This window comes from Oreochromis aureus, linkage group 4 (genome assembly GCF_013358895.1).
Source record: "Oreochromis aureus strain Israel breed Guangdong linkage group 4, ZZ_aureus, whole genome shotgun sequence".
NCBI lineage: Eukaryota > Metazoa > Chordata > Actinopteri > Cichliformes > Cichlidae > Oreochromis > Oreochromis aureus.
In genome coordinates this window covers 24,846,559-24,862,031 of record NC_052945.1, presented here as the reverse complement: position 1 = coordinate 24,862,031, position 15,473 = coordinate 24,846,559, and the positions used below count along the sequence as shown (strand labels likewise).

At 41.4% G+C, this 15,473-nt stretch overlaps 1 protein-coding gene across 1 annotated transcript in view; it reads right to left on the bottom strand.

Annotated features, from left to right (window-relative positions):
* Nucleotides 1-1,772: 1,772 nt before the first annotated feature.
* cacng3b (calcium channel, voltage-dependent, gamma subunit 3b) overlaps nucleotides 1,773-15,473 on the bottom strand; it is a 31,702-nt gene continuing 18,001 nt past the window's right edge. Inside the window, exons 3-5 of the mRNA XM_031728499.2 lie at nucleotides 10,862-10,945; nucleotides 7,686-7,826; nucleotides 1,773-5,215 (exon numbers count right to left, since the gene is read on the bottom strand). Of these exons, the coding sequence (XP_031584359.1) occupies nucleotides 4,704-5,215; nucleotides 7,686-7,826; nucleotides 10,862-10,945 (737 nt within the window). The 3' untranslated portion in view covers nucleotides 1,773-4,703. The remainder of the gene's footprint in view (nucleotides 5,216-7,685; nucleotides 7,827-10,861; nucleotides 10,946-15,473) is intronic.

The following is a 15,473-nucleotide window of genomic DNA, read 5'->3' as shown; positions in this document are numbered from 1 at the left end:
CTGTTTAGTTCTCTTGTGCGTGTTTAAATACCCTTACTTTTGCTATTAACATAGCCGTGAGTTCTACGATTGGATCACGATCATTCTGGGTTTTTTTTCCGACCATATTTTTCCTGGAAGTCAATGCTTCATTGTTTCAGGTTTTAAATAATGCATCGGACAGTTCTTAACCCTGTTTTTATTCTTTAATTAACAGTCGTTACGTCTTCCAAACTCGGGAAACTGGAGGGTTTAGTGATGCTTGTAGCCTGCTATCTGAGGCGGTCTTCTCCTGTGCAAGTGCAAACAACAGAAACTAGTGTTGAAGCTTTGGGTAAAAGTCCTCAAATGTACAGGAATTTGTATGTATAGCTACTTGGAATGCATGTATCCGTGTGGTGTGTGTGTGTGTGTGTGTGTGTGCACTGCAGTGCTGAATGTCCTGCTGGCAAATTGTAAAGTGACCTCTGGCACCGGTGAGGTGAGGTTTATGTCCATGAGCGATCGTCCGAGTGCTCCACTCCTCCTAATGTCCCTCCTGTCAGAAACTTCAGATGTGATTAAAACAACACAACCTCACAATCACATCAAAGTAGAAAATGAAACTAGAATAATAGAATATTAGAAAGACTACAACCCCTGCTTCCCAACTCCGCCCCCCTGCGATCAACCCTCCCCAGCCCCCGCCCCAATGAATAGATTACTACAATATGTGACAGAGTTTATCATCCTCTGCACAGTGGCACCTTTAGAATAGAATAGAATAATTTCTTTTTTACTAATAATATATCAGAGTATCAAAGCTTTATGAAGAAGAGATAGACAGCGGCCTAGTCTCAAAAAGCACCCTTGCTCTACTGAAGTAAACATCATTACAGCGCGGGCTAACGGGCCCGCGCGCCCTTGTAAGGCGTCTTTTGTGTAGCAGTCGAGTATCCCTACAGAGTATAGAGATTAGGGTGCCATTTGAGACTACAGCAAATGTAAGCACTGGAAGCAAATGGATATGGCATGCATGGTTTGAATGGTCAACGCTGACATGGCTCATGGATGGCAGTTCTGAACTTCGACCCTAAGCAGACCCCTCGAGGTCTGAGCCGATGAGAGCTACGAAGCTACCGCTACTGCTGAGTCAGTAAATCCTACATGGAGAAGAGTACTTACAGCTGCAAACCTAAAGCTAACCTGGAGGTCGTGATACATAGAAAACATCTGGAGTAATATTTGGCACCAGGCATATTTCGCTAATTTATGTTTGAATCTTAAGCAACTGAAATAAGTCTTAATTATGCTACCTTTGCTTAAGGCAATAGTCTTTATCTCTAATTACGTCACAAAATTACTCATCTAACCTAAAGTTAAGTCAAAAAAACTAGCAGAGTAGAAGAGTGTAGTCTGATTTTCCTCTACTTCAGCTTCTCTTTTACACAAAGCGTGCTGTATTAGCGGTCAGCTTGTTCAACAACGATTGTTTCTGTGCAAATGTACTTTGCTTTTTCTCCCCCTCCCTCCCAAGTTACACCCTTAAAATGAAATTGCTGCAGTGCTGAGCATAAAAAGCCCTTGTGTGCTCCTGTCCTTTAAAAATTAAAAGCCCTTGCTTGGAGAAAAGTAGGGTTTTTTTTTCCCTTTCACAGCCCATGACAAAAGCTGATGCCCCTAGTTGCAGTTGCAAAATTAATATTTACATGTAGAGGACAGTAGCAATGCACGTTTGTCCCTTTAAGCTCCCTTTATGGCGTCGGAGACAGGAGATAAAACAGCAGCATCATAAATTAAACAGTGTGTGCGAGGTTTAAAACATATTTTATTATCAGAGTAATGACTGTCAGAGTAGTAGCTTGACAGTGTCGGGTTGGTGTTGTTTCATGTCGACTTTATACAAAACAGTGCAATGGCTGTTTATGGGAAGGTAAAAGAACAACAACTGAAAAAATAAAAAAAGCATTTTTTTTTCCCTCTTTTGAGTTTCACACTTACTTGTTACTCACAGTCCCAGAAACAGGTTGAGAAAAATGGTGTGACTAGATACTCATGCTCAGGTTTCACAACCCTTCCTGTCTCCTCTCTGTAGATTTTATGGCTGTGTTGCCTTTTTTCTCACAGTGTCAAATCCTGTCGCCTCGTGTCGTGAGATAGAAAGTTACTGAGTAAAGTGAATAATTCAGCTTGTTTTCTTAATGTTTTAGAATATGCCTCCTTTTACTAAAAAGCTGGAATACTTCAGAATGACAGTAGTTGCCACTGCTTACAAATGCACAGATGCAGCATTAGATTGTTGGGAAACCAGGTGGACTGACTGTGTAAATATTAGGCATACAGTAGTAGATCAGGGGCTTTATCACAGTAGTTTTTTGTGCTGCTTTTCCTGCAGAAAAGTAAGGCCATTACACACCGACCATGCTGCAAAAAAACCAAAATGAAATTCTAGATTTTTCAGATGCGAATTTGTTGTGTTACGTATATGCACACCGATTTTGCAAAAAATGTCCTCAAAAAAGACGCATCAAGCCACAATGAACTGGTCCTGATGTTTCTAAACAACGAAAGGAAAGAAGCAGAGATTCTGGGTTCATTCAATTCTCACGAGAAGGCAGCAGCAGGAGTTGAATCTTTATCACGACTGCTGTCGTACATATTTCAGGATGTGAGCAGGGCAGTCTGAGCTCTTCCCACATCTGAGGAGGCAGGGAAATTATTTCAGAGTCGACTGACCTGGAGCACCATCTAGCTCTATGTCTGAAAAGAAACACTATTGCTTTGCTATTACTATTTATTTTTATGTGTGTGTTCAGTACTTGCGTTTCAGTATGTTCATGAAGTAAGTGCGTTTGAGCTACAAGCGCACTTGTTGCCACATGCAGTGGTCTGATTGGTCAGATCTGTTAATTCGTATGCAAAACATCTGAAAAAATTGTGCTTGATTCTATAAATTAAATGCAAATTCATCTTGCAAAATTATGTGGTAGCTGTGAACGCCTGCATTGAGAATAGGCGAGTATTTTTAACAAACAAAATATTGGTGCAAATTTTACGTGTCCGGTGTGTAAAGGCCATTAGTCTGAAAGGCGTCCAAACACTGCTGCTCAGTCAGATGCACACAAAGTGTCCTCCGGTGCCTCGATGCGTGGATCGCAGCAGTATTTGACACTGGTCCTGTTTTAAGGCTGGAGAGGTGGCAGTGGAGTAAGTAACTAGTTTGTCAGCCAGAATGTGTGTGAGCAGTGGCGATGAAGAGCAGTGAGGAGGCTGTGAGTGACTTAGTAACATCTTAAATAATACAATTGGATATCCTCCAATTCCATCTCCCGCTCCTTAATTTGTGTGCTACATACGGACAGTTTCCTCCTGTTGGAGACGTCTACTTTAGCCTGTGTTTACTCCTGTGGCTGTAAATCTGACAGCTTTTAACATTAAATCAGAAATGTGTTCACCAAGAGGTAGTGGGCAAACAAACGGTGCTGCCTTAAAGCCTATTCACAGCTCAGCGGTCTCCCCTCCACAGTACCCTGAAACAACAACCTCCAGAAAACCTAACTAGTCTCCAAAAACACCACCAATGGAAGACAGGAGCTAAATCTAGTGGAGAGGGTGGGCAGGGTGAGAGGATGTGTGGAGGTGTGGCTACACAGAAAAAGGTGAGAGGTGACACATGGACGCAGACAGACAGCTTGGCAGACAGACCACCTCTTTTTAGGTTTTAGGTGAAAAAATAAATAAATCAAGAAGTGGCAGAAAAAACAGAAGGAAGCACCAATGGATCTTACGTTACCATCTATAAGAGATTCTTTAGGTTGTTGAGTCAGACCTTTTCTACCCAGCCTGCAACAGCTAATCCGCGGTTTCTTCTTTACTCATTGAAACCGCCTGGCAGGTTTAACCACTGACCTGGAATCAGAGTGATGAGGGGAAAATGTGACCAGGGAAGAGCTCAATTCATTTTCAGTTCAGTCGTGAAGCGAGCTTTCTGATCGATCAGTATGAAAGTTTATATACAAAATGTATAGAAAATGATAACTGCTTCCACAAATGCACTGGTTTAAATGGGCAAACCGATCTTCAGTTTATAATTTGAATCTAGCTGAACTGAAAAGGAATCAGAACCCACGACGAGGTGCTGACGTCTTCACGTTTACTGTAATCAGAGGGTCAGCTGGGAGCTCTAAGGCCGTTCCCCTTCCCTGACCCGACTCTGCTGCTATCCAAAAGGTCAGGAGGACAGAGGTTCACACAAAGTCTGTCACCTCTTCTCCTCAAATTCACATTGGAGTTTTTTTGTGGCGCTTTTGTTTTTTTGTTGTTGTTTTTTTTAAAGAGAAGTTGCCCCAAACAGAAAAAACACTTAATATATTTTACATTTCCACTAATTCCCATTTCTCCTGTGAGGAAAAAGCCTGAAAATCAATTTATGAACATAAAACTCATGAACATAAACCGAATGTACCTTGATATATAAGGAGTTACAAGTATTACTACAGTGATATGTGCTGGGGCTGGGAACAACTTCTCTATTAAAACCAACCCTGCTACACGCACTCTCACAGGGCTCAGGATTCACAGTTCGAAGGCTAAAAGTTCACAGTTCACAGTCGAAGTTTAGCAACCCCCCCCTTCCCACCCCATAACCCTGTGTGTCCCCTGCTTTTGCTTGCACTCCCCCCTGTATTTCTCATCCTCCTCCTCTTTGATACTGTGATTGGGGCGATATCTGTAGCCAGCACCTCTCAGACAGGTGTGGTTCTGCGGTTGGGGTCCTTGCTGTAGTCTTTAGTGAGCGTGCTGCTCTGGAGGAAATCCCTCTCCGAGTTAAGCAGCCCGCCTAAGCCGCCAACAGGTTTGCTGCCGGCATTGCCGGCCTCTCGTGGGTTTAGCGTGTACATCGGCATCTCGGAGGCGGCTGGCCCTGTGTAGCCACCTTTCCCCAGTGGCGAGGCATCGCGGCTGGGAGCCTCTGAAGAGCGAACGCTGGAGCGGCGCCGGAAACGGTAGCGATAGGAGGGGATGCGGCTAAAGGCGGACTTCTTGATGAGCTCAGTGCGGGACTTGGCCCGGAGCTTGCGGTGCTTCTCAATGAACATGTGCACAGCCAGCACACCCACCATTTCCGCCATAATGAAGGAGAGGGCGCCGAAGTAAAAAGACCAGCCATAGGAGTAGGACTTCTTGCTGTCACTCTGGCCTGGGTCGCCAGAGTTGGCTGAGATATAGACAATAATTCCAATGATGTTACTGAGGCCTGGGACAGACATAAAGAAAGAGAAACTGTGAGAGCCACAAACTAACAAAAATAACACAACTACAGTATACTAAGAGACGGTCATGGTACCTGTGTATTGGACCCAAGGTTTAGAGCGTTCATGATTTATTTCTGGGTTTGTGAACTGATTTATGTTAACTTATTTAGTCTTTTGAATATAGTATTAGTTTTTGTCTTTGTTTCTAGTTCTTGCTTTCTTGGTTGATGAGGTTAGTTCCCTTTTCTGTCCAGCCTGTCCTCGTCTTGGTGTTTCCTGTGTGAAGTCTGTCCTTTCTCCGCGTTTGTTCACTTTTCTCTCGTTGTGTAAACTCTGCATTTCTGTTCCTATGGTCTTTTACTTCCTGTTTTATTTTGACAGACTCTTGTCCTGTGTGTGTTAAATTCATTTTTCCTTCCACTTGTCTAATTGGTTAGATTCAGTTCAGCTGTGTCTTTTCCCCAATCCGCCCTCGTCTCCTCTTAAACCCTCAGTTTGCTTGCTTCTTTATTGTGTCCTCCCTTGTGTTGTGTGTCCTGTGTTTCTTCTATAGTTCCTAGTTTGTAAATTCCTGGCTTTTGCCTTTCCTGAGTTTTGTGTTTTGGTATTTTGATCCTATGAGTTCTAGAAATATTGGGTTCAAAACCTGCCTGCCGCCAGATATATCATCTAATGTATTTTTTTTCTTTCAGGCACACAACATAATCAGATTTCACTATTTGATATGTATAGTTATTTATTTACCCTCTGCTCAGATAAGCTTTTTTGTGTTGGTGGCGTTCCAACACATGTGGTCAACAGGGAAGTTGCCCTCTGGTGGACAAACTGTGCCACATCAGCCACTGTAAATAACAGATACCGCTAGAAAAAGAAATAGCTGATCAGCCAATATTTTCAGCCCATCGATAAATTGGTCAGGCTCTAGTGAGCAGTGTGCAGTAATTGAATAGTTTAATTTTGAAACCTCAGTAACTGAGGCTCTTCTAAAACACGGTTTGTTGGCTTAAAAAACCCGAACTCTAAATGTCCCTTCCCTTTATCAACCAAAACAACTATGTTTACAGCACCGCCAATCAGAGGAAACGAATCAGATCATGTGGACACTCAAACAGGTCCAGTTCCATTTATCTGTTAGTGCATGAACTTTGTAAACAACATCTTGTATCTTAACTTACAACACCACACCCTTTTTTATAGTGATTTTTGTCTGTTAATCTTCATTTATTAAAGCACGGTGTGTGGTGAAGCTACTGTGGGATATCTATTATTTATAATGTTTTTGTTGGCTATTGTGTTGTCATTTTGCGCCACTGCATGAGGCTGGACTGTGTTACTGCTGACCAGTTTGTTCAGCGATTTCATTTGTAATGTTTCCAGCTGCATCTTTAGTCCTGTCTGGTGGACATGGTGCGTTTTTCTGCAAAAGACAGTCGCATTTGTTAAAAACTAATGAAAATACAATTTTTCTGTGACTAATAACCTTTTCAATGCAATTAAAGTGAACTTACTAAACCTTAACATGTGAGTCAGATAAAAAAAAAATCCTTAGTTAAAACTAATAATGTTGCACAGATTTAGCGGTTTTGTTTTTTTTCCGCGCATCTCAGGTCTTTAATTACAATTCTGGCTACCGACGAGACAATTGAGATAAGACGATTATCTGCGTTCTGTTTTGCAACAATGCCCCCGTTTTATATTGTGCTATATAATAATAATAATAAATTCAACCCTTGTTGTTTACAGCAGTGCCTTTACTTTAATTTGGTTTAAATTGATTTTTTTTAAACTCCTATTCAACGTTTAAGGAAATCCATTGTTAAAAAGACAAGGGTTCAATAAGTGCATCAGTAAAAGTTAATGAGCGTTTTTAATAATTCCGACCAATAATAATCACCTTGCAAGACCCCAGGAGAAGCACCAGGATCATTACAGTACGAATATGTGAGTACAAGGGTGTCTGCAAAGATGCTTTGCTGCGTCTCAATGAAAGACTCTATAGGTGTGTGTGTTTGCACTCTCACACCCTCGCAGTGCATCACAGTGGCATCATGGCATTCTTGTTGATTGATTAATCAGCTACTGTGTCCCATATCCACACTTTGGTGCCTCTCACGGGCTCTTCTGTGTGCTTTAGACGCTCAATGGGCTCCTCAACAAATATCTGAATGCTGTGCCTCCTCCGTTTAGAGTCGGCCCACAGTGACACAGCTGCACACACTCAGACACATGTGGCTCACACAGACAGCCGCCTTGTTGTTATCTCAAGCTCCTTTCACCAGGTCAGAGAATGTAAGGCATGTGGCTGGTACTGTATTTAAAAGAAAAAAAATGTGATATGAAGTGCTGAATTTGTAAATTAGTAAGTGTGGTTTCATGTACGCTGTTCTGATGACCGACGATCACTGTAGCTAAATTCCTAAGAGGAAAGACGACACACATGGACACGCAGAGACACTCGCAGTGATGACTAACCTGCTGAGACGAAGAAGATTCCTGCGCTGAGGATGACGTTGTGTCGGCTTCGGTAAAACTCACTGGCAGCCACGCAGAGCCCACCCAGGAACAGCAGACCCACACTCATGATGGGGAAAAGACTGGAGGCACGCACAGCACCTGCACATACACACAAAGAGTGGAAACGCGTTCATAACTGACAGGTGCAAACTTTTTATGTTGCCGTGTAAAGACGTCGCCTTTCAGATCCATCAGAAACTGATGAAGGATCATTTGTGCTGGAAGAACAGTAGCTCCACCGCTACGTCGTCAAAATCATTGGTGTGCATCACTTCTGTGCTGGAGGATGGAGGATGGAGATGCAAGGGGAAGAAAAAAAAGAAAGGAAAAAAAGGTTCCACTTCACACACGCGAGGCAGCGGGCTGCTAAATGCTCGACTGAACCTGAATTCTGAACATGTTAAAGCATTCAGAGGCTTTGCTGGAGAGAGCAAGGGAGAGAGACCGATAGACGGACGGAGAAGGGGAAAAAAAAAAAATGGACAAAACCCAAGACAGATGGAGAGTCACGCTGACATATGCGAGGCAAAATAATGAATGTGAAAGTGAGGCTTCAGTGGGAGTGAAATATTTGTCATATGTGTGCAGGATGCGATAACATATTGAGGAATATTTGCAAACAGCTTGTTGCGCAGAACTGAGATTCGGGCTATTTTGAGATACCGAATAGATGAGGAGAGCCCATGCATCAGAGTTTTATCATATACGGTTGTGTCTTCACAAAACAACAAAGTAAACGAAGCAGATCATTGTAGTTTTTTTTCTCCATCTGTTTTCTTTATGTTTGTTGTTTCTTGCGTGGCAAAACATTCCCGCCGTGACCGAAAGCTGCAGATATTGCGCGTACAGACTCCGCCCCTGTGGCCCACAACCAGCTGCATGAAATGCTGGTCACTAGGTCTCTACTCCTTATTGGCTTATCAGCTCTAAGGACTGTGATCTAATTGGCTCCCTCTGGGGATGTTGCTCTGTGTTCAGTGGAGCAATGAAAAAGAGGCAGAGGCTGAATCCATTCCCCTTCTTTCCTGTTGTTGTTTTCCATCTTTACTCTTAGAATAAACCGAGAGCTCACTTCTCTGTGTTTTCTACTAAGTACTCACTATTTATTTTCTTATAACCTTTTTTAACCTTATGAATGCCTTTTTTAGGTTCAATTTCTTAACTACTTGCCATTTGTTTGTGTTTCTTCATTATGTAATGTTATGGAAAGCCATTAAGGTCATAATTTGTTTCGTTGTTCCTGCTATTAGACATTTTAATATTGCCAGCTGCTGTTTATAAACACTGTTCTGGGTACATAATTATACCAGCTGGCATAGAAATGCCAGTCACCATAATTATTGTTTTTTTTTTTAAAGAAACTTTACCCATTTCCCATTATCCTTCGGATGAGAAGAGCAATAAAGAGTACTGAGCGAAAGTCTTTTTCTTTATATTTCTTTATGTTTTGCTTCAGAGGTGCCAGACTTTCTTATAATGAAAGAAGTCTTGGACAACAGTTCTCTGGCCTTTTTCAGATGAATGTTCTTTTTGTTTGTTAAGCTACTTAACAGTGACCCATGAAACATTCAAACATAAAAAAGCCAAATTAAATTTTTTTTAAAGGCATACAATACTATTTTTGCACCAACAAGGTGATGCCCAAAGCGTTATTAGCTGACACTTTTCAGCATGGTGTGGAGCTTGTCCCGAAATCTGAGGTAAATGGACAAGTGGATGACAAATGAAGAAGTGGGAGGCCCAAAAAATATCTACACCAGATAAACAGTATCTGAAAGTCATATTCTTAAGAAATGGAAAAATACCCACACTTGACACAGGACCTGAGACAGACGTGGCCTTTCAGTGGATCCTGCTATTGTTTGTCAAAGTGAAAGGATTGTCATCTTTTGAACCACCATGCAATACCATCTGTAAATTGCCAGACCGGCAACAGATTCAGTTTTCAGCACGACAGTGATTCCAATCACACTGCCGAGGCAGTACAAGCATACCAGGATAGATAAAAACACAATAAAACACTATCAATCATGGACTGGCCTCCCCAGAACCCAGACCTCAACAATACTGAAACAGTGTGGGATTACCTTGATGCTAGCATGGTGGCTCAGCTGTTAGCTAACTTTTGCCTCACAGCAAGAGAGTACTGGTTTCAAACCTGTAAAGGGACATGCTCCATGGAGTTTGATTGTTTTCTCCATGCTCACACTCAGGTTTCTCCTGCAGTCAAAAAAGCATGCAAGGTGAATGCTGCTCTTGGCCTTGTCTTGCCAAGCAGATTTGTAATCTCAAGAGATCTATTTAACGGTTAAGGGAGGATTAGAGGTTTATTGCCTGGCAATAATGTGATAGCTGGAATATTTCAGTGCAAGTTTGTGTGGCGAGGCAAAGTAGCAGGCCATCATCAAAGGAAAAACTTCAGGGGTTCAATCACATGCCTTTTAACTGTAATCAAAACAGTATGCATAAGAACTGAGCACATAAGGTGAGCTGTTAAACACCTAAACAGTGCTTCATACAAGAAATGACAAAATAACTAACTGGTGTTATTCTAACTGTATTTGTAACACCTCCAGTGTTCAGCTGCTTACTGACTACTGCTTTCTCTTCCCAGAGAAAAAAGGTTAGTGGGAATATCCCACTCTTAAAGAAGAAAGATTAACTGTCAGTGTTTTGTGATTTTCAATTGGTTACATTTAATTAAAAAAAATCCATTGTTCTGTACTCTTGCCTCTACATTAGTCTTAAGTTGCTACTACAAAATAGTGGATGGAACTAACTTTATGATCCTTAACCATACTACCCCTGTAGTTTGTCCTGCAGATGGTGCTAGAGAGGGGGGACACAGTAATGTTCATGGTTGCCTCACACCCACATCATGCTTGTGTGCTGTTTCTAATGCAGACTTTACAAAATAATTCCCTTTTCAAGCCAATATGACCTTGATAACATTGTTGTTGTTACGTATCTAACAATGGAATTGGCTTTACATTGCTTGGGAACATATGATGTGTTGAGATAACAAAAAACAAGTTTAGTGATTTGTCAGACAGTTCTACTCTAAATATGGTAACACTGGCCAGGAAAGCCTAGTTGTGAATGCACAGTGCAGTGTGTGCTCATATCAGACTCACGTAGGAGGTATTCAGCTGCGTCTGCTTCGTAGTCAGCATCTTCTGGGAAGTGATCAATTTTCTTACACACACCTCTGAATGTTCCTGGAGAAGAGACACACAGATCAGTGGAGATAGTACAGTAGTAGTTTATTTTGAACAATACAGACATGAAAAGTTGTTTTGTTTGATAAATACAAATTTTCTGATGTATCTCACTGTATACACGGGCAACTCTGAGGGACTGTCCGATCAGTTCTGCAGCATTTTTCTGAATATAAGCAGAGAGTATAGCCCTGCACACTATACAATTCATCCTGCTGCGTGTATCATTCGCCACAGATGCCCATGCCATAACACTACCTCCACCATGTTTGACAGATGATGCAATATTGTTCAGATCATGCCGTTTCTCCACTTTTCTTCTTCTCCACACTTTTCTAATCTTACTAGTACAAGTTAAAGACGTTTTCTGTGAAAGTCCAAGTGTAACTAGTGGTTTGCACCTTGTTGTAAACCCTCTGTATTTTTGATTCATTAAGACGTTATAGAGTTTTGATTGATTGTACACACCTCCTCAAGTGTTCTTGACTTGGTCAGATGTTGTTGTTTTTTAACCATGAAAATAATCCTTTTTAAGAATGTACCAGATTGTTGATTTGACCACTTCTAAAGTTTTTGCTGTTTCCCTGAAATGTTGGTAGGATCTTTTCTTTTAAGATCAGATCTTTTATAAGCCTCATTTGTCATGGCATAATGAGAGAACAGGCCTCACCTGGACATGATTCTAGTCACTCAGTTGTTCAATTACTCTTGAGCCTCTTAAAAATGTGGGACTGTGTTTAAAAATGGCTCAGTTAATGTGATGCTCATGTTAAAAACTCCTTGAACTACATCTAAATCAGGTTACCTCTTGATTATCTGACTTAAAAACCACTGTGGTGGTGCAAAGAGGCAAAACTAAACTGTATGTACGCACACACATGTTGTCAGAGGTATATTTACAAGAGAAAAGAGTGATGTCACTGTTTAGTAGTGTTCCAGCAAATGTATTTCACAAACTACTTAGCAGCTTACCCTGAAGATGCCGCTTAGCTCTGCACCACCATCTGCTCAGCTCAAACACATCCTACTACTGAGAGTCTTACAGGCTTACAAGGAGTCAGACCTAAATTATCCCAAGCATCTTTTGCTGTATATTCTCACACACATTAATACGACCCTTTATTCTGTCCACACACACACACGATTTGATGCACATTCCCATCAGTCACAGCTGTACCTGTGCTGACCAGGTATCCACAGCATAGCAGGAGCATACAGTGAGGTCCAGCACAAGGTTAGGACAACATTTTCAACAGCTGCTTTCTATCATTTTTTTAACCACTTCTTCTTGAAAGCGTAAATGTCATTGCCAATGGTCACATTATTTTACTAACTTGACATCCATTATAAATTTTGGGAGATGGAGCATGTGCACTTCCTGTAAGCAGATGTGAAAGTATATCAACAGGCAGAGAGAGAGATGACAGATGATGCAGGGCAGAGCTGTAGCCTTCAGGCTGTGTATGGGAAACACTAATGAAAAGCCTTATCACACCCAGCACACACAAACGCACACAGTTTCAATGTAAAAGACAAAAATGCACAACGGCTAAAGCAAAGACATCAAATGAACACACACGCTCACCAAGCTCATTAAAATGATACATGAGCACTATCAATCATGCATGCAAATAAAAGCCCCGTGTATTTAGATTGCTTATATGAGTGCATGCTGGTTCGTCCATGTGTGACTGAGAGTGTGTGTGCGTTTCATGCAGAGAGTGACTCATCCTCCTCAACACACCGACTCACAGAGACACACAAACACACCCACCAGTAAACTCTGTGTGTGCGTGCTCGTGTAGGACCGTGTTTCTATGTGCCGTGCATGTGCACGCCCGCGTGCAACTACACTGCATGCAGCCTCCTTCCCACCCATCATTCAGCCCCATTCACACATGGTCAACACCACGGGGGCTATGAAAGAGAGCGGCACTGAGGAGGGATGAAGGGGAGCAGCAGAGAAAGAGAGATGAAGAAGGATGAAGAGAGAGGAAGTGCGGGCTGAAAGAGGTTTGGTGGTAAAACGGCACGGGAGAATTAGAGAGAAATAGGAGGATAGAGGCTGGCAATGAACAAAATAAACGACTCGAGCTAATTGCTTCTTTGCACATGAAGAGGCTTTTTCCAGCACCCACACTCAGAAAGTCATTCATAAATTGATTCATCCAACTCATGCAGTAGGGGATGGAAACTAACATCTGACTGTGAAACTGATTGACTTTTATAGTCTTTTATATCTCCATTTATTAAGATAATCATCTGCAAAAAACATATGTGAATCAAACTTTGTAATGCATCATTCTTAAGGCAATATACCACCACAAATGTATGCATAATATTACCTCAGCACACCCTCTTAATCCAAAGTGCAACACGTCCACAAATACATACTTCAACAGAAACTATTTGGAGGTTTGAATTTTCTCTTATACACCGAGCCCTTTTTCTGCTCCCCTCACCAGCCTCCATCCTGTTTGACGGTGTTGAGTATGAGCAAAATAAGCTTTTGTATTTCCAGATCACACAACCCATTGCTGGGAAAATACTACAGCTGGCAAATTGAAGATTATAATTTAGGCTCCACTCACAGAATTCCGGAGACTCTTCAGTGAATCTCTAGCAACCATTGCTCGCTGGACAAAAATGTGTAGTCCATGACTAGTTGGAGAGTTTAGGCAGTTGCTAGTTTTAACTGGTTGCAAACAGGTACCATGCTACACCAAATTGCTTCAGTTGATAGCAGGAAGCATATTTTTCCAGGTGTCACTGCTGCCCAGCTTCTAGTTAATGAATCTTTGAAGGCAACAACAGTAATCTGCTAGCAAACAAAGCAGTAACAAGAAGGTTAATGATGGAGCACTTTCTTTGCAACCAGCAATTTCGAGCACCCACTTTCCAACCTGTTGGAGAAGACACATTTTTCCCTAGCAACTAGAGGTTGCCAGGGTCACCAGCTGGCCTCTAGGCCTGTGTTACTGAGGCCTTGTTTATCAACAACTATTTTTATAGCCACCTACGCATTAAACAGCTAAGATAGAATGCTAATATTTTGAATCAACAAGCCGCAGTACACCGAGTTGCAGTATACAGTATAGTCTTTGATAACAAAACAAGCATCTCTTACATTTTATAATTCAAATCATGTATTAATTAATCAAGCAAGAAGATATTCAGAATTATGTGCATAACCAACAGGCTTACTGCCACCCAGGTAATCACTGAGATATTCAAATGCTCGAATTGAAACCGAAGGGAGAATTCCAAAACTCCACACATGGCGACTGTCCCAACCATAAAGAGTCAATCAGCTGCTCTGAGCCATCTTTTTTTGGAACCAGGAAACACATGAACCGGCACTGTTTTTTACTGTAGTAAATAATTCACAGAGCTGTCCATGATTTATTGTGACATTTGCAAGGTGTCCTCAATCAACCAAGAAAGCACACACAGTATTCTGTTTAACTTTTTGATTTGTAAGATTATTAAATTGCATTTTTCTGCCTAACCAATGGTCCATTATTAATGTAGTAATGATGCAGGGGAGTATATATGAGTTTTCTTGGTTTACTGTATCCATGAAGTGATGGATGCAATATGTCAATTACTCAGTGGTCTGGTGGGAGTAGTCGTGAGCATCGTTTTTTTTAATCAGGTTGGACCGGTGATTCTTCATGTCCTACTGACCATTGGGATTAAAGCTTTCTCCCCATTCACTTAGATGATGGCTGAACTATCTGCCTGTGTATTGAAAAGATAGCTGCCAAATGGTGAGACTTGCTTCAGGAAGGACTTTGGTAATATCACCAAATGCCACTTAAAAAACAAATTTCCTAACAATACAGTTACTCATGTAGAAGTAAATGGCCATCTATCTTTAGTACTTCAGATCAGTGGTGTAAATGGAAAAGACCATGTCAGTTCCTCCAATGGTGTGACTCAGCAATTTGTTCTGCCATATGTTTTTATGGCAGTAATAAAATATTTTCCTTTTTGGGATTTAGGCACACTGGATGAGTTTGTTGACAGTGAGAAATAAAAATGATTAATGCGGATGGTTTACATGGATGTTACAGGTGGAGTGGAAGGTAACCGGAAAATTGGCTGCTGATGCTGTAAAGCGTCATCAGTCAGAGCTGCTTTGTGTCAGGCGGCTGGGAAATTCATTATAGCTCCAGCCTTTTTAAGTGAACAGATTTGCATCAAACCATTATGATGAATAGGGCACTGAACGGCACAATAAAATGGGGATGGACCAATATATTGGCTGATATCGGCTTTATTCACTGCTACCTGATGACACAGGCTGATGACATGTTGTCTGCAATCAATTTTGTGCTGGGTACATTTTCAAATATACCCCTATGAAGAGCTGGAAGACATTTAGGTTAATTCTCTTATAATAAAGATTTCTTTCTTTCTCTGAAGTAAAAGCAGAAATAAATAACAACAAAAACAAAAATAGCTCGGCTCACAGACATGTGGGAGGAGGGAACATAGATAGATGACCGCTTTTATCTCTCTCTGG